This window comes from Cucurbita maxima, unplaced genomic scaffold (genome assembly GCF_002738345.1).
Source record: "Cucurbita maxima cultivar Rimu unplaced genomic scaffold, Cmax_1.0 Cma_Scf00024, whole genome shotgun sequence".
NCBI lineage: Eukaryota > Viridiplantae > Streptophyta > Magnoliopsida > Cucurbitales > Cucurbitaceae > Cucurbita > Cucurbita maxima.
In genome coordinates, this window is record NW_019272040.1 from 3,560,600 (window position 1) to 3,578,092 (window position 17,493).

A 17,493-nucleotide genomic window follows, 5' to 3' on the forward strand; every position below is an offset into this window, starting at 1 on the left:
ATTTTGAACCGTTGGATTTGGTTAGTAATAAATCTCAGCCTTTAGTCTCTGAAGTGCCTAGGGCTACGCACGGCCAAGAACTGAAGGGTATAACCGTCCATTCACAAATATTAAGTAAAATGTTCTTCCCTTATATCAAAAGAAAATTATTATTTAGGATAAAATTTAATTTTTGTCCCCATCGTTTGGATTTACTTTAATTGCTTTATTCCCTAATTCACTATTAGCCAAGGGATGAGATATAATCCTCATGCCCAAAATTTATTTGTTTATTTATTTTTAAAAAAACAAAAAAACAAAAAAAAGAAATTCACGAAAGAAATTGAGACCCAAGAGAAAGATTTCTAAAGAAATGCTCGTATTGAAATCACTCCCATGCAAATATACAAATGTTGAGAAGGGTCGATATATGATATTATACACCAATAAAAAAAAAAAAAAAACATGAACAGCTTGGGTTGTAGTAGCGTCATGTATAAACTCTGGACTAGTGACAAAGCTGCAGTAAGAAGTAAAGCAGCTCGACTGATAACATTTCTTCCTGGTGGGTGTCATTCAGATGTTCTAATCAACATTCTGACCAAGCTCTTGCTGCTCAAGCTTTGCAATCAACGCCTTCTTTTCGTCCTCTCCAAGATCATTGAACATGAAAACAGATTTATCGCCAATATCATCCTGAAAGTAAATAACAAACAATAAAATGCACTACATATTCACGTCTTCATTTTCACTACAAAATAGGGTCTTGTGATTTAGAGAATGATCATTTGCTCAAACATTACCTTGATGGGCTGAGTGAACTTTCTTCCGGCAAATATCACAAACAGGGCCATCCATGAACCTAACAGACCAAGTTTGGCCCCATCGTCCATCAAACCACTCTGCATTTCAAACAAAGCCCCTCCAAACAGTTAGCGTACAGGCTCCTCCAAAGCTACAAAGACTATAGGTTTACGGCTCAAAAAGATGCACATTCCTTCATCATAATAATGCAAGCAAGCAAACAGTACTACAAGGCAACAAGGTACCACGGTTGAAAACTTATCATACATGTTATACCATGCCACGCTTCTTGTTGAAAAGTCTAACTCATGAGTTTCCTTGTTTTCTTATCTACTTTTGTTTATTTTTTATATTTTTTCAAAAAATAACCAAGTTTTGAAAGCTTGAGTACAAAAATGATAAGAAAACAAGCACAATTTTTTTTTTTAAAAAAAAAGTCAAATAGATAACTAATGAGATCTTAATCATTCATCAATAAAGTTTCCAATTAGGAATTGTGAACGTGTGAATGTGAACCATACCAGGTGGCCTAGTAGTAATGTAGGTATGACAAAGGTAAGAACTCCAGCCTCAAGCTTTCCATAGCAAAGCCCTGCATAGAGGACAAACAGGTATTGGAAATTGAAACCGATACTAATCCTAAAGTAGGCGTGACAGATTGATATTATACTCTGAAATATGTCTCACTGCATTTCAGACATCATACACCACAGGCTATTTTTTGTATCTTTAAAATGACCAGGAGGGACAAAAATAAACCACGGGGAGACAGAATAGATAAATCAAATGACCCAATATCACAATAGAAACCTCTGCGTGTGATTAATAATTAAGTCCACCACCCAGCCCTCAATATCTTCTTTCTTCTTATTATTGCGAGCTTCATCAAGACTGCACTAGTGATCTATGAGACTTCACAAAAATACGAGCTTCGTAAACTTCAATGACTTCTCCCTTATTATTAGCTTGCTTCATCATCAATACGACTTTAAAGACACATAGTAAGTCAAAGACCCAGAAGATATTAGAAATACTCGATACCTTCTTTGAAGACAAGTCCAGTCAGTGCTGCAAAGAGAGGACCAATAAACCAGACAGCCGATGGGTTATCGACCACATACTGCACTAAGCTGTCCCCAGCTGGTTGTGCAAGATTTACGTAAGCTACCAAAGATCCAGCAACACCAAGCACCCAAAAAGCTTGAAGAGTGCGCTTAATTGCTGTTACATATATGTGAATCAAAACTAGGGATAAGCCTAATCCTCCTCCACCCAAGGCATATAACAGATCAAGATTTTGCTTAAGTGTGTCACTCAATGAAGAGTTATCGGGTAAAAAAGCAACTGATGAAGCTATCACAAAAGAGGTGGCAGCTGTCACTAAGCCCGCTCTATATAAAATTACCTGCCACAGTAAGCAAATTATCACTGAAATATTTGAGACTGTCTTCATCTTGTCATAGACTGTCTAGGCAGGTTTAACCGCATGAGACTGTCTTCACCAATGAGTTATTGTGCGAGTACACATCAAATCCTAAATTCCTAGTAAATGAATGCTGCTATCAGGTTTAAGCACTATGACCCATAATTATTTAGCCAGCCAGGCACCATGATCTTGTTGAGGATTGTTGGGAGGAAGTTCCACATTAGCTAATTAAGGGGAAGATCGTAGATTTATAAGTAAGGAATACATCTCTATTAGTATGAGGCATTTTGGGGAAACCAAAAACAAAATCATGAGAACATATGCTCAAAGTGGACAATATCATACAATTGTGGAGGTTCGTGGTTTCTAACATGGTATCAAAGTCATGTCCTTACTTAGCTCGGTCAATAGAATCATCAAGTGTCGAACAAAGAAGTTGTGAGCCTCGAAAGTGTAGTCAAAAGTGACTCAAGTGTCGAACAAAGAGTGTACTTTATTTGAGGGCTCCAAAGAAGAAGTCGAGCCTCAATTAAGGGGAGATTGTTCGAGGACACCATAGGCTACATGGGACGCTTTATGATATACTTTGTTCGAGAGGAGGATTATTAAAGATTGTTGGGAGAAAGTCCCACATTGGCAAATTAAGGGAATGATCATGGATTTATAAGTAAAGAATACATCTCCATTGATATGAGGCCTCTTGGATATGAGGCCTCTTGGGAAACCAAAAGCAAAACCATGAAAGCTTATGTTCAAAGTGAACCATATCATACTATTGTGGAGGTATGTGGTTCCTAACATATCTTGTGAGTAAGGAGGCTTGGACACACAACTTACGTGCTACAACAATTGAGCAAGAGCTGCATGAAAATTCCAGATCCAGACAACACACTAACATTTTAGTGCAGACAGAAAAAGGAAATTTGAATTTCCCCGTTTAATCATTTTGAAATTTGAGCAAAAATAATTTGTGCGCACACACTTACAAGCAATCAAGAAACCGTGAACCTAAAATCACTTATAACAAGCATTGACAAGGTTGAATTAGTCATTACTCGGTTACAAATTTCGTAGAAGCCCAGAACTGTTATCATTGAGGATGCGCTACATGATTCTAGGACTCAAGACCCGAAATCGAAAGATTACGAAGGGTGAGTGAATAAGAGACCTAGAAGAAGACGAGATGGATTTATTTCGATAGGATGCTAGAAGGAACGGCTACATTACTTTTTAATAGTAGTCCTACACAATCTCATAGGAGGCATCGAAATACAAATTCTTCTACCATTCAAGTTTTTGTTTTTGTTTTTTTCATTGGTAAGTGTTTGAACTGGTGTGCCCATAGCTTAGACTATTCTCACGGAACAACTACCTGACCCCATCCTTGGACGTAACTAAGAATCCATAGAAATACAAGTTGTTGAACAATTCAGGCCAAATTCAATGAAGTAAATGGCGCAGTTAAGGTGGGGAGATGAATAGTAAGAAACCATAATACACATAATGAGTTACAGGGCAACCGCAAATCCCAAATTGTAAGAGACAACAATAGGATTAAAAAGAAAGAAGAGAAACAGTAAGTGAAAAGAACCTCTCTAACGTCGGAAGGATCAACGGTCCAAGGACCATAAATTCCCCGATAGACAGTGGAAGTAGGCGAGGATTGGCCAGCAGCCTTGCACTTGAGAGCTGATAACTTAGATGGCGAAGGGAAAGCAACTGGGGAAGGAAGCAGCAACTTAGTTTTAATATGAGCTGAATAATTAAGAGAAAGAAGGTTGGAGGGAGAAAGAATGGAGGCACATAAACATCCACACGCCATTTCGGACTCTCTCCGCCACAAAATCTCGCGCTTGTTTCCGTTTCCGTCGCACCAGTGAATTGTTTTCTTGAAGACCCAGAGCATTCATCGCTAAGACGTACACAATCATGAGTGTGGGCCGGGCCGGATTTCATTAAATAGTGATATGGGCTGAGAATTAGTGAGGGACGTTTTAGTTTCAAAGCCCAATTCAAAAATGTTTAGCGGGAAAGCTAAGCTAAGCGACTTAGAACTTGGATAGTGGCACGAATAAACTCACAAATTAATTTTAATTCAATAAATGGCCAAACATTTATTATGGATTGAGTATCATGTAATATAAGAATAGTGTACATCTGATGATAATATAACTTCAATTATAAACAAGGATGAAAGTGTGACGACAAGTTTGAAAAATTCAAATATTCTTGGTTGGTGGATGAAATTAAAGTAATTTTTATAGGTTTGATTGTCAAACTAAAAAAAAGAATAATAAAAGAAAAGTTTAATGATAGAAGTTAATGTTCAGTATAGGAGTATTTGGGTGTGGCGTGTTTAAAAGTGATGGTGACAGTTTGGTGCGTGGGAGAAGAAACTTGGAAGGGAATAATAAAAGAAAATAGAAAAGGGAAGCAAAGCCGCAAAAGTTGACGTGGAAAAAGCCGAAAGTAGCAGCAGCAGCAGCAGCAGCAGCACCGCCACCACCACCACCACCACCGTACGAGTCTATCTGGTGAGCATCACTAAAACAAACAAAATGAAAATGGTCCCCACACCCCCACCCTCCAATAATGGGTGTGCGTCCCCCGAACCCCAACCCCGAGGGCTCTCTCCCAAGAACCTTTCCCCCCCTAATGCATGCTTGCTTGCTTGCTTGCTTGTTATGAAATCCCAGGAACCTTCCTTTTTCATATTACATGAAATCCATCTGAGGCCACCCTTTTGTGGGGGGGTTTGGAGGATTTGGGGAGCCCCTCTTGGAACTTGGAACTTGGTTTGTCCGGAGCACTAAAGCTAAAGGTAGTGCTTCTGCATGCGTAATGTTTAGACTCATCCTCATCCATCATGTTTGCATAAAATCCTTTGTATGCTCTCATCTCTTCACTTCATATAATATCAAATCAAACCCTCCTTTGTGTGCCGCCGTCGATTCCCCCATTTTCTTTCGGTGCCTTTTCATGGAACCATCATTTTTTGTGTTCTTTACTTATTCCCATGTCCCATCATTTCCAATAATTCCATGGAGCAATATACAATAATAATAATCTCTTCTACTTTGTGACGGACACGATGGGCTCCTAATAATTGTAGAGATATATCTAGGAATGAAGTAAATACGCCAGTCTAAGTGCCCCACCTTGGCCCTCACACCCATATGTACGGACAACTTTTTTTTATTTATTCCTTCATTCCAATATTTCATTTGGGAGTGAGTTGAGAATTATATGGTTTGTAAATTATTATGAGCTACCAAAATCATGAAAATAGAGCATGGATATATATATAGAATCTCATACGTGGTAGTAGTTGTGAGTACAAAAACTCATATAAATCTGAACTAACAATCAATATTGGTTTAATTGGTTGAGCCCCCGGGGCCGAAATCTTTCCCGTACTGTTCTTGTTCTTGTTCTTGTTCTTGTTCTTGTTCTTGTTGGTGGTGTTGGGACGAAGAGGAAGAATAAAAAGGGTAATGGTTGGGTTGGTTGAGAAGAGTGGAGGAGTAATAAGGGAAGTCGGCGTCGGTGCTGGAGAGGAGTTGGGCGTACTGGTGAAGTCCGGGGAAGGCTTCTTGGTGCGACAGCGGTGGCAGAGGAGGAGGTGAAGGTGATGATAATGACGCCAGGGCTGGCGGGGCTACAGGAGCGGAAGAAGCAGCCCCACCAGCGGGGAGAAAGGCAAAGTGAGGAGGGTTGGGCTGAAGGCGTTCAGGAAAGTTAAGCTTGGCCTTGTTGCCTTTAAACCTCAGAGCGGCGTTGTCATAGGCAATGGCAGCAGCCTCGGCAGTGTCGAAGGTGCCAAGCCAAACTCTAGCCGCTTTCTTGGGGTCACGAATCTCCGCTGCCCATTTTCCCCATGGCCTTTGTCTTACGCCTCTATAATGTCGCTTACTCCCGCTTTCTGACATTACATTACATACAAACATATATGATATAAATGAAAAACAAAAGCTGTGAATTAGAAGACAAACACCCCCCCAGTTTTTAACAGACAACGAACACAAAATGGGTGGGAGAGAAGGCAAAATTTCGCTGAAAATTGGAATATAAGTGAATGGGTGCATGTGCAAAAGAGCTAGCGGCGCTATATACGCAAATATATATTTATATTATATTGAAGGCATGGACATATCTCCTCCTCACATTTTTATAATAATAATTAAAGACATGCACACACATGACATGGACGTATCTCTTTCCTAGATCTCCCCCATGTTCTTCATTTTCTTAGGCTTTGGGGAAAAAAATTAAAAAAAAAAAAAAGTGGGTGCCCGTGACCAAATTCTGTAACGTAACATGCACCGATCCAACTACCTTTATTGACCACAATCTTTGATGATGTGTTTAGTACATGTGTTTGTGAGGAAGAAAACACAAAAGAATTGAAAATTGAGGAGGATTGAGGAAAATGAAAGTTTGGTGAAAAGCGTAAAGAGAATAGGAAGGGGTGAATCGAATGGTGTGAAGGAAATTGAGGAAAAGGGATGGATGATGATATGATATGCCAAACCAAACAAACGCCAATTTTTGCTTTCTTTTTGGATGCTTTCGGAAAGAGAAGTTGTTTACGCAAAGTGAGACGGACGGATAGATAGATAGATAGATATGTGTACCTCAAAAACCCCCAATCGTTTTGACAAGGAAGGTGAAGAGAAAGTACCTTGATTTTGAGAGAAATTAGAAGAACCCAACTCATTTTGATCCCTTTCTTCTTCCTCCGCCGGTGCTTCCCACGGAAGTGGGCGCTTTCCATGTCGCCGATCCACCTTTCTTCTCTAACCCTCGTCTCTCTCCTCCTTTCTTCTTCTTCCTTCAATTTTGGATACAAACTCCACACAGCAGAACAAACTTGGCACGGGGAGAGATGATGAGGCAGATGAAGGGCATATATAATACACATACACACACACCTTTGCCTTGCACTCTTATTATCATTATTATTATTTCTGTATATTTAACCAAATAAAATAAAAATAAAAATAATCCATCCCATTCATTCATTCAACCCACAAGTGGCCACCAATAAAGCTAAAGTTTTTTCTTTTTCTAATTACATGTCGTCTAATATTAATTTCCCAAACCCCAAAAATAATGTTGAATCTTTGTGAGGTTTCACACCAGTTAGAGAGGACAACCAAACATTTTTTTTATAAAAGTGTGAAAACTTTTCTCTAGCATTGCATTTTAAAACCTTAAGGAGAAGCCTAGACGGAGAAGCACAAAAACGACTATATTTACTAGCGGTGGACTTGAGCTGTTACAAATAGAGGGGAAAGAAATGCAAAGAGAACAGAGAATAAGTATAAAAGGATTAGGTATTTTTGAGAATTGAAACTTTTAAAGGGATTAGGGTATAGGCAGAGAGAAAAGTCTTTACATTTGAAAGTAACCATTCATATCAATTTTTATTTATTATGTTGACTAAGTTTTGATTTCTAACAACAAAACTGAAAATCATTTATTTTTGAAGTTTCAAAGTCCCAAACTTGGCAAACTTTGAAAGCTTTAGGAGGTGAATTCAAATATTACCTTTAGAGAATGAAACTTTTTGTATTGAAAAATAGGGTAGCTCTTACGTTATAAGAAAGATACGATGAAATATCGACTTTTGAGAGTTATCTCAACCTTTGATATGTTCCTCCATGTAGGCAACAGAGCACCTTTCGTATCGAGCTGTCTCTACACTCAAAGCCTCAAATTTGTGTCATTTTATTCTAAGGTTTCAACACAAAATATATTATAGCTATATCCCTTATAGTATATCTTGAAAGAGGTTGTTTCAAGAAGGTGTAGATATCAAAAGTGTCGAAAAGTCATACGCTTATACAAGTAGTTAGAAGGAAAGATACACCATAAAAGTAAGAGAAAGAGAGGAGCGGGTGTGACTTGTGGAATGCTTGTTGTGAAGACGAACCTTCACAATCAAATTTGTGAATGCCAAACGCATTCATTTTGCTTCAACCCACACAGATACACACGGATACGACAGTAGAGTATGATATTGCAGAGACTATGGTTAAGTCTACATGGTGTTCCTTTTGAATGTGGTCTATTGTTAAACCAATGTTTTGATTTTGAACAGTAAATATATTATATTGTAAAGATTTAGAGAGAGAAAACGGAAAGAAAGAGGAAGGTTGGGTTGGGCTGGGCATGTGAAGTGTTTTTTGTTTGGTTTCAGCTTTTAGTTTGATATACAACGAACCAAACTAAAAGGGTTGGTGATCAGTTGAATGGCAATGGACCCAAATGGGGAAAGGAAAAGCTTTCTTTTTTCAATGTTCTTTCAATTTGTGAAAAGAAAAAGTGAACCATAGATAGTGTTGCTCCCTACCTACATATACCACCTGCATCTTCTTTAATATCATCATCATTTCTCTCTCTCTCACAAAACTAAATATATAGAATTTTGTGTTTGATATCTATTTATTTAGTAACTACTGTTGTGTCCCTGCTAACATCCAATTATCAATTATTACAATAGATGGAGTTTAAATCTCTTTTAAATCTCTTTTCTAACTTGAATAAGTCAGGGAGGAGAGAGCAAACAAAAATTATACCTTAGATTAAGTAGAAATATACATATCGTGAATATTTAAGGTGAAAATACTCCATGGTTCATATAACACAAAACTCTACAAATATGAAAATGGTCATGTTCTTATAACAAAAAAAAAAAAAAAAAAAAAAAAAAAAAAAAACAAAAAAAAATTGCAACTTTGTCAACGAGGCGAGGGAAAGGCAATGTACTATTTCTTATCCGTTGTCAGAAAATTTAGTTCCAATAATTGTTTGAATGAAGCGCATAGGGAATAGGCATAGTCCAAGTTCTGCCAAACCAAAAGAAATTATGTGTTCATACTCAAAAAGTCTTCTTTTTTTTTTAGAACAGAGCTTATTAATCAATCAATCATAAGCTTATTGTACTTGAATTATAATAATATAAAAATTAATTAGGCTAAACCAGAACACTTGATTGATTATTACAAACAACAACAAACCAGGCACTCTCCAGGATCATTAGGTTAGGCTAAAAAAGCAGAAGCAAAGGAAATATGGATAATTAGTTCATTTCAAAAATTTTCACATGGGCTCCCTCTGTCTCTACCAAATCTCAACTGTTACAAGAACTTCCAAGTCAAACCCAAAATAAAACTAAAAGAAAAAAGAAGAAGAAAGTGGGGTACAGCAGAGGGAGGAAGCCTCATCTGCTCACGTCAAACCAGGACAACATATCTCCAGGACCAAATGCTCATATACATGAAAACTCTTTCCCTTTTTCAATGCCCATCTCTTATAATATATTATAATAATAATAATAATAATAATAATAATAATAATAAATATATCACTCTCACAATCAAAATTTGGAGGCTTTTCCAGATGCTCCCTCCTTCAACTATTGTCTTTTTTTTTTTGTTCTTTCTTCCCTTTGGAGGAAGGGGGGCGTAGAGTGGAGGGGTGGGGAGAGGAAGATGGAGACCCACTTAGCATTGGCTAAGCTAAACCATTCCTTCTCTAATGTCACCACCTCCAGCGAATGTCCCTACCTGCCTTCAGCCACTATAAAAATTATGTCAAAACAACTTTGATGGATATAGTTTAAGTTACTCCTCCCTCCTCTAAGGTTAGTGAACACAAAAATTATGGTACTGGCTGCTCCAAATCCTTTACAACACATGAAGAAGATGCATCTCCACTGGAACAATTCTCACCATTTCCAGAAATTAATAGACCTTCATCAGGGTTTTCGTCCTGGGTGTTGGTTCGGCCTTTTCCAGGCCTAGTACGAACATTTACCCCCATTGGAAACGGAACCTGTAGAAGAAGTACATGTTCAGCAAACAAACAGCCATTGTTCCACCATTTGAAAATTTACGTATGTTATTTGATTTCATACCTGATCGCCTGCATTGGGGCCATCAGTGTTGAAAAGGATTGGTCGACATCGCTTATCTTCATTCATTAAACTTGAATTCTGGAAATGAGCGATAAGAGCAGCTTTTCCCTGTATGCGAGCATATGCAAGTGACGCCACCTTCTCACTATTGAATTTCTCCCATTTTTTCCCATTAAATGCCTGCAAGTATGGCACTGCTTTGTCAATAAAAACTTGGCACCTATCACCTCAATATCCTGCAAGCTTCAGTAGCATACAAACCTCATAAAATGGAATAATTAGGCTAGGATCAGTCATGTTAATGAACGCATATCCCACGTTACACTTGTTCTGCAACCATCCATAGGGTGTACAAGCAAAAAAAATTGTCATGAACAGAACGAAGGAAAATATTACTGCGGCACTGAACATGGAAAAACTTGCCTTAAAGTCAATAGGCAGATAGATGAAGTCATAAGTTCCTCGATGTCGTTCATCAATTGCAGCTAAAAGCATCTTTGATGTATATCTGCAGTTACAATCATGATGGATTATTAGCTTTCTGACAGAACCAAGATGGGACAAACAACTGACATTAGACACTATTAGAACATTATGAATTAGAAACCAGAGGATATTGCAGATAATACTATCAATTCTGCAGTTTAACATCATTACGTCCCCGCATTAATTAGCACCACTTACGTACTCAAAATAACAGACCTACCTGATGAAGTGGCATTCCATTAAAATGACGTTGTCTACAAGCGCATATAACACATTTACAAATACTTCCATTTCTCTAGAAGGAAAGGTAACTACACCATCACTCAGGAGAAAACTGTCCTAATCTTTTTAGATATAACCTCAGTATCACAAATGAAAATCAAATGTAGTAGAGTGAGGTAACTGTCTCACAAGAATAGACTGAGGATCGTCGATTGGCCTGAACATTCACACATATAAAAGGTAACAAATAATAGAAAAAAATGAAAAGAAAAAATAGCAAATGACCTACGAATGGAAATTAAGATAACAAGTAAACTAGTCCATGCAAAAGCAGAGCATATTACTCAATAATCAACACGTCAATGTACCTATCTTATTTTGATTGGAAACTGAGAGATAGAGGGTGATTACGAGGAAAAAAAAAAAAAAAGAATTAAAGAGAAAAATACTAACTTGTTAGGAATGTTCTTTATCATAAGCGTAGTACGATTGTCTTCACCCCTCAATATGCGATCAATGTCAAGGTCATATTGCTTCTTATCTGCTTGATTAGAGGCTGCTTCATTTCTTCGGCTTCTACCACGTTCATTGGGAGAGTCAAATGAATTCATCATTGGGAGAATTTGGCCTCGTCCAGGAAAAACCATGCACCGCTGATGATGGGATTGAAGTCCTACATTCCTTTGGGGGATAGGGAGCTCTACAGAATTTCCACCAACTTGTGGGAAGATATGAGAGAAAAATTCCATAGATTGTGGTGAATTGTTAGGCAGATTCATATTCCCTATAGAACCTGAATGAAGCCCAGAGGCTTTCGACAATTCCCCAGCATAAGCATGTTGTCTATCCCAAATAGAAGGATTAATAGCTGGAGCTGATCCAACGTGGTGATTATTCATGGGCAGAACTGTGTGCATCAAATGAGATGCTGCTCTTGGAACTCCATGGACTTGGGTTGGGGTATGGGCAGCAGGAATTCCGTTCATATAAGATGGAGAATTTGGCCAAACAACACCAGGAGCTGGCGGCTGGGGCCGGTAGGAGTTACCCCATGTATAATGTGGTCCAGGAATGGGGCAAGTTCTGTTACCACCAGATGCAAAAACTGCAAAAACAGTAACATCCAGCTAAATGAAAGCATGAGAAAGCTTAAAAAATCAACCTCTCATCCTGACGGAAGTAAATTGTCAACCATTGATATTTACAGAAAATGAAATAGCTTCTGGTCAGTAACAATCATTTAAAAATAAAGATTCTTCTACCTATAATGGGAATTGGAACCAGTCAAACACCATTCGCCAGTGAAGATCTCAGGCAATCACTTTTCTACTTCTTACAGGAAACGTACTTAATAGTTTAGAAAAATAATAATAAGGTTGATGATGCTATTATCATAAAAGAACTAAAACAAGACTGAGAACAAAAGAAGAGACAATGCACCCCCCAAAACATACCAAGGGTCTGAAAAAGCTCTCCGGCTGATATCAATAGAAATGGAAAGAAAGAAAAAAAAAAGAAAAAAAAAAAAACAATGTGGTTGATTGTCTCCAATCAGCTACATAGTGAACCGACCAATTCAATTGATCATTGTAAGTGAAGACCCTTTATCAAAGAATTAAAGCAGACTTTCAATATCATTACAGGACAGGTCGTAAAATAAATCAACTAAACTTACCATCTTCATTCAATTCAATAGAGCGACCATTAAAGTTTACAAGCTGCCTGCTATCAGCTCTTTCGGGTGGTCGTAGACTGATGTTTCCTGCCATCGTATTCAGAGAATTGCAGTGAACATTGTTGTTCAAACTATCAGGATGTTCTGGAAGCGAATGAGGATGAATAGCTGGAGCTGCCCGGATACCCAGCTTTAGTGGTGAAGGTGAATGACCAGAGTCAATAAGGCCAGATTGCTTGCCAATTGATTCAGATCTCATCACAGAAGGTAAGCTACTAGGAACACTGGAGGATATTCCATGATGCAACACGGTCTCCCGGGATGGAGCTCGTATCATAGAGTGTACACCAAGAACTGATCCATTACTCATGCTGCTAGATTTGATAGTCCCACTAGGAACTAATCCTGCAATATTTTTTCTCTTGTAAGACAAACAAAATACTCAGAATTCACAAGTAACGAGAATGATTTTCGTATGGCTATAATACCAGAGAAGCCGGCACTACAACTAACAGGAGGGCTACCCTGTTGCAAATAGAGACCAATATCTTCCCGCTCCAACTGTGGATGTAATTGTTGCACCAAACTGTGGCACAAAGATAAATAAATAATTTTTTTACTGTTAGCATCCACTAACATCTCGTTCCTTTTAATTGTAATCTGTTGGAGGTCAAAACTATTTTATTTTTAAAGAGGATGGGAATGAAACTAAGCATGAACAAGCATCAAAAGTGCACAGGTTTCTGAACCTTCGTCTCACAGCACCAGGACGACTTGGCTCAAGCTTTATCTGCTTTCCTGCTATATCACTCAGGTTTAATGCACAAAGAGCAGCCTCTGCAGCTCGGGTATCATAAAATTCAATGAATTTATGATGACTTCTGAGGGGAGCTTCACGAATCTGCAATTTATGAAGAATAATGTCAGATTCCTCAGAGCACATTATGGAATGCACCGATAAAAATTGAATCCCAGACCCACCTCCTTGATTTCTCCGTAGACACCAAATATCTGACGAAGTTCTTCATTTGAAACAGAAGACTCAAGGTTAAAAACAACAAGAGTTCCTTGGTTAATATCTTTTTCAGATGGATTGTCCTGAAAAAGTAGTACAGAGAAAGATGTGAGGAAGCAAAGAGGTCATGAAAGAATTTAAGGCAGACATTTTGATATGGTCAGAATTACAGAGTAAGAATAAATCTCCACAAAATTCCAATACTTCTAAGGCAGCTAGCTAACCAAAATGGAAAAACAAATAAAATAATAGTTCAACTAGTTATGACACCATACGTCTCTTTTAAAGGTCAGCGTTTCAATTCCCCACCACTAATGAGTTGAACTCAAAAAAAATAAGATAATACTGAACAGAAAATCTATTAAACAGAAACCAACCTTCGGTATAGAATAATGTATGTCAAGCTTCCTTCGTCTCAATGGTTTATTCTGGAGTGCTTTCATTGCATTACGGGCAGCTCTAATATCATAATAGGATATCATAACAAAGCCTCGATGTTTGCATGTTGTATAAAGAGTGCGAATGTCTCCATATTGCTGCAGATTTTTAATCAAAAGTAAGATATATTGATTAGCTCGAGATGTAACTTTGAAATGCACAATGGAAACAACATTGCAAGTTAAGAAAAATGTGCACCTCAAAAAGGAGCTTCAATTCAGAATCTTCAACATTGCTATTTATGTTTCTCACAAACAGTGTCCTGGAAGGATGTTCGCCTAAAGGATGCTCTCCAGCCATAGCACCGTTATGCATCCCCAGCAAATTGTTAAATAGTCCTCCAGAAGATTCAGAATTTTTCTGTCCAACAGATGAGACATCATCACCCAAATCCATCCCTCCAACATTGCTAAAGAAATCCAAGTCCTCAGTATCATCCTCGCCAGTTGTTTCAATCAAACAATCAAGCCCATCAGTTACTACCCCAGCAAGTAAGTCATCGTCATCAGGGAGGAGGTTTCCAATGGTTTGGGCCTCCAACTCTTCAAGTGACTCAAAAACCTCCTCCTCCTCAAAGTGAGATGCAACAGTATCAACAGAATGGCCATATAGTGCATTGCTAGGAGAAAATCGCACTGCACAAATAAAAATATGTAAAATAATAACACTTGTAAGGCTAAAACTGACAAGGTAGAACGAGCCAAGAATTAAGCATGTTTAGAACTTTTTGCAAGTTCATTTAGATTTCAATTCAATGGCTGTCATTCTCATCAGATACAAATATGTGAAGAATTAATCAAGCGACTCACATTTCCTAGTAAATATATCTGATAAAGAACTCGAGAAAAGACTACTCTCATACTGAGAATTCATCATATTGACTTCATTATTCCGAGCAAAATAATTGGATGTTCTTTCAGCTCCAACAGCATGTCTATTCAGGATAAGACTTGCATTCTGGTCTCTCACAGGAAATGAATCGTGATTTTCCAGTGAGTTCTCTGCCAGGCAATCACCCATTGACAGTTTTTCCACAGATGATGAAGCACCTGACACGTTGCAATAAACATTGAATGAAATAAATACCTTTTCAGTAGAGGAAAAGCCTTCTCACCAATAAAATAAGAAGCTTATTTAACAACACAACAGAACCAACTCAAGATAGCTCCATTTCCCAGAATATGGCAAAAATAAAATGCATAAATATATACCCAGAATTAGATAAAATTCCCTTGATCCACATAGCTGGTTATAACTTTGCCCTTAATACTTGGGAAAGTTTCAATTTCACCTCCAATCCGTTTATTTGTTTGTTTGTTTTTGTAAAAGAAGCCCCTCCAAAAGCAATTCACGTCAAAATGCCAAGATGAATTAGTAGATTGAAGGTAATAAAATGTTTAGGGCAGAATTGAAATTGATTGGACTGCAAAATTGATTACTTTCTCATCTCACTTTTATTTTAGATCTTTGCGAATGTGTGCACATTTGAGGTTGCTGACCAGAGGGGTTAAAACGATATTTAGTATTACTTGTCAAACTAAGCACGAATCTAACCATAATCAGTGCTATAGATGCAGGTGGGATAATCACCTAAAACAAACGATCATCTAAAAGAAACGATCGATTCTGTTTCTGTTTTACAGTGGGATAATCACAGACAAGTATCCTCAAACAATGCACTTTTTTATGCATCCAGTATCATGTTGATGATCCTAATTAATGAGAATTAACTTCCATCGTGATTATATTTCTATATCGTTGTATTTTTCCTTATACCTGTTTGGAACCCCAGCATGCTACATTTCTCATAATAGATACAGAACAAGAAATATGTGGCGGTCAATCAATTAAGCAAAATTATATTGTTTCACTCAAGAATTGAACCATACAAAGTCACCGAATTCCTGAACCATACAATATAAAGATAAAAACTGAAGAAACTAAAAGTGGCCAAAAAGAAGAGATAAAAGTGGTTGAAGAGTGATTGGTACTGACCACGGTGATTTGGCATACTGGCTGACTTCCAAACTCCAAGCTGCCCCTGGAATAAAGGGAAGAAAAAAAAAAGAGAAATTGGAAGGAAACAGAAATGAGATTCAGATCGAGGAAAATGCAGTATGATGAAGTGCAAGAAGAAGCAATCTGGTATGCTAGAAAAAAGGTAGAGAGGAGGCAAGGGAGTATACCTCATCTGAATGACGTAAATCGTGGGAGAAGAAGGAAGATGAAGATAAAGCCTTGAGGTCCAATACTTCAGAGGGCATGATGGAAGCGAAAAAGAAGAAATCGGAAGAGATAGAAGGAAGAGTCAAAGAAGGTCCATAAAAAGGGCGCCAAAAATTGGAAGGCCGCTCCTTGAGCAGGAAATTGAAAAGGTTGGCTGGAGCCTACAAAACTGTAGAGGTAGAGCAAAAATTGTTAAGGTAGAGAAAGAAGAAAAAAGGGGGAATGAAAGAGGAAGAGGAGGAAAGGAAAAGGCGTTGTTGGCTTGAGATCTCGAGAGTAATGCAATGATGAGGTTGAGATGAAAGATGGGAGGTTGATAAATAGAAAAGGCGGGATGGAATGAAAGCGAGAAACAGCAAGATCGCAAACGGAAAGCAGAGGAAGTAAATTAGGGGTAGAAACAGCAGAGCTTACCCTTAGAGAAGAGAGAAAAAAAAGGTGGAAAAGCAGAGAAAGAATAGATTACGGCATAGGGGTGCAGGGGGGGGGGGGAGGTTGAAGAAGGAATCATGGAGTAGTAGGCAGCTGCGGCGTGGAAGATGGTGGAAAGGGTTGGATGCTCAAATTTGGTGCATTGCAGGTTGGGCGGTTGAAGCTTGTTCGTGGAGTATTGTGTTGGTGGTTGAGGCAGGCAGGCATTGCAGAAGGTTGGGTCCAAAGCTGAATGTCCAGGAGGAAGAATTGAAGGAATTCCCTGGCGAGATTGGGGGTTCGTGTTTGTGTGTTGATGTCTGGTGATGATGGAGGAGTTAGAGAGAGGAGGAGGAGGAGGAGAAGACGAAGAAGAAGAAGACGAAGAAGAAGAAGACGACGAAGAAATGGTGAGAAAGAAGTTGGGTGGGGGGGTGAAAAAGGTGAGTTTAACGCCGTCAATTTTTTTCTGATTTCTTTTGTTTTCTTTGTGCGGTCGCAGTAAACGCGAGTCCCCCCCTTCCCTTCTCCTCCTTCCCTTCTATTTCTTGTTCGCACGTCTTTCCTAGAGAACTCTTTCACCTCTCTCTCTCTCCCCCTCCCCCCCCCCCCCCCCCCCCCCCCCCCCCCCCCCCCCCCCCCCCCCCCCCCCCCCCCCCCCCCCCCCCCCCCCCCCCCCCCCCCCCCCCCCCCCNCATTATCGGTAATCACATGTGGGATGGGAGCAATCATTGATTGTGTTTAGGGCCTCTGCGGTGCCCTCGCCCACTTCTTTCTTTTTTTTACTTTTTTTTATTTATTTCTCCTTTTCTAATTATTATCCTTATCCTAAACTTGTCCTTTTCCCTTCCCCACTTCGCCCCCATTATTTCCTCATTATTTTTCTTCCA

At 38.7% G+C, this 17,493-nt stretch overlaps 3 protein-coding genes across 4 annotated transcripts; all 3 read right to left on the reverse strand.

The window, feature by feature from the left end:
* Positions 1 to 338: 338 nt before the first annotated feature.
* LOC111497955 lies at positions 339 to 4,118 on the reverse strand. Its single transcript, XM_023148976.1, has 5 exons — positions 3,801 to 4,118; positions 1,825 to 2,188; positions 1,305 to 1,375; positions 783 to 881; positions 339 to 675 (listed from the first exon to the last, which is right to left on the reverse strand). The coding sequence occupies exons 1-5, from the start codon at positions 4,113 to 4,115 to the stop codon at positions 565 to 567; spliced, it is 960 nt and encodes a 319-aa protein (XP_023004744.1). The 5' UTR covers positions 4,116 to 4,118; the 3' UTR covers positions 339 to 564.
* Positions 4,119 to 5,486: 1,368 nt separating this feature from the next.
* On the reverse strand, positions 5,487 to 8,177 carry LOC111498070 (ethylene-responsive transcription factor ERF113-like). The gene is made up of 3 exons (XM_023149124.1): positions 8,145 to 8,177; positions 6,891 to 7,005; positions 5,487 to 6,131 (listed from the first exon to the last, which is right to left on the reverse strand). Exons 1-3 carry the CDS (start codon positions 8,175 to 8,177, stop codon positions 5,587 to 5,589), a joined length of 693 nt encoding a protein of 230 aa, XP_023004892.1. The 3' UTR covers positions 5,487 to 5,586.
* Positions 8,178 to 9,273: 1,096 nt separating this feature from the next.
* On the reverse strand, positions 9,274 to 17,167 carry LOC111498208 (protein MEI2-like 4). 2 transcript variants are annotated; one of them, XM_023149351.1, is made up of 15 exons: positions 16,607 to 17,167; positions 16,153 to 16,353; positions 15,962 to 16,007; positions 14,776 to 15,015; positions 14,165 to 14,601; positions 13,906 to 14,064; positions 13,495 to 13,611; positions 13,263 to 13,414; positions 13,002 to 13,099; positions 12,514 to 12,918; positions 11,292 to 11,943; positions 10,554 to 10,638; positions 10,392 to 10,460; positions 10,131 to 10,310; positions 9,274 to 10,048 (listed from the first exon to the last, which is right to left on the reverse strand). In XM_023149351.1, exons 2-15 carry the CDS (start codon positions 16,228 to 16,230, stop codon positions 9,875 to 9,877), a joined length of 2,892 nt encoding a protein of 963 aa, XP_023005119.1. In that variant the 5' UTR covers positions 16,231 to 16,353; positions 16,607 to 17,167; the 3' UTR covers positions 9,274 to 9,874. The 2 variants fall into 2 exon arrangements, with proteins under 2 accessions (XP_023005119.1, XP_023005118.1); XM_023149350.1 differs by having other exon boundaries at positions 16,153 to 17,167.
* Positions 17,168 to 17,493: the final 326 nt, after the last annotated feature.